Genomic DNA, 998 nt, shown 5'->3' with positions numbered 1-998 from the left:
GGGGGGGGGGGGGGCTGGGGGGGACGCCCGGTAGCTTTCGGTTGCGACGCGCTAGCCTGCGTGGATGACGTCGGTGCGTGGCCGCGGCCGCCCCTTCAGATATCAGCAGAGTTGTTTTCAATGAGACCAGGCTTGATAGAGGTCAGATTGGCCCCTGAATGAACCCAGGAAGTGCATGGCAGTCGTGCCTGCCGTGGCAGCCGCGGGGCCGCGTGCCGCGTGCTCTAAGCTGCAGAGCTCTGGGTCGATGTGGGCGGCAGCGGCGGCATCAGGCGTCGCAGCTGCGGGGCCGGATGGAGCAGCAGCGGGAGCAGCTGCAGAAGCAGCGCGGGAGCAGCGGCGGGAGCAGCGGCGGGAGCAGCGGCAGGGGCGGCGGAGGGAGCAGCACCTGCAGCCGTGCCCTTGCGGCGAGGTGGCAGGAGCGGCGGCTGCAGTGGCGTTAGGGGGCTATGCCTGCAGCTGGGATGGGCTGCTGTTCAGCTCAGCAGCAGCAGTAGAAGCAGAAGCAGCAGCAGGAGCAGCAGCAGCAGCAGCAGGAGCAGCAGCAGCAGCAGCAGCAGCAGCAGCAGCAGTCTCAGCTCTCACAGCAAAGGTTGCCCTGGAGTCGAAGCCGCGTCGCCGGACCCTGCCCCCCGCAGTCAAGAGCTGCTGCTCGCCTTGCCATCCGCACACCAACCCTGCCGTCTTCCGTGACCCCCCTTACCATCAGAAACCAACCGCCACCAACAGCCGACAACTTCCGACATCCCCCCCACCACCAGGGCCGGCGAGATCACTGCTGAGGAGCTGGAGCAGATGATGACGATCGTGGCCAACCCCCGGCAGTACAAGATCCCTGACTGGTTCCTGAACAGGCAGAAGGACATCAAGGACGGCCGGTTCAGCCAGATCACGTCCAGCGGCCTCGAGACCAAGCTGCGCGACGACCTGGAGCGGCTCAAGAAGATCCGGTGGGCAGATTCGCTTGCAGATGTTTTGTGGGGGGCGGGGGGTAGGGT

General features: G+C 66.3%; 1 protein-coding gene across 1 annotated transcript; it reads left to right on the top strand.

Annotated features, from left to right (window-relative positions):
- Window positions 1–175: 175 nt before the first annotated feature.
- On the top strand, window positions 176–412 carry MNEG_14312 (hypothetical protein; the record flags this gene model as incomplete). Its single annotated transcript, XM_014037214.1, has 1 exon — window positions 176–412. A coding segment is annotated over one exon (237 nt), but the record flags the coding sequence as incomplete, so codon positions are not given.
- Window positions 413–998: the final 586 nt, after the last annotated feature.

Source organism: Monoraphidium neglectum (assembly GCF_000611645.1).
Source record: "Monoraphidium neglectum strain SAG 48.87 unplaced genomic scaffold scaffold04396, whole genome shotgun sequence".
Lineage (NCBI taxonomy): Eukaryota > Viridiplantae > Chlorophyta > Chlorophyceae > Sphaeropleales > Selenastraceae > Monoraphidium > Monoraphidium neglectum.
This window is presented reverse-complemented; position numbering and strand designations above follow the sequence as displayed.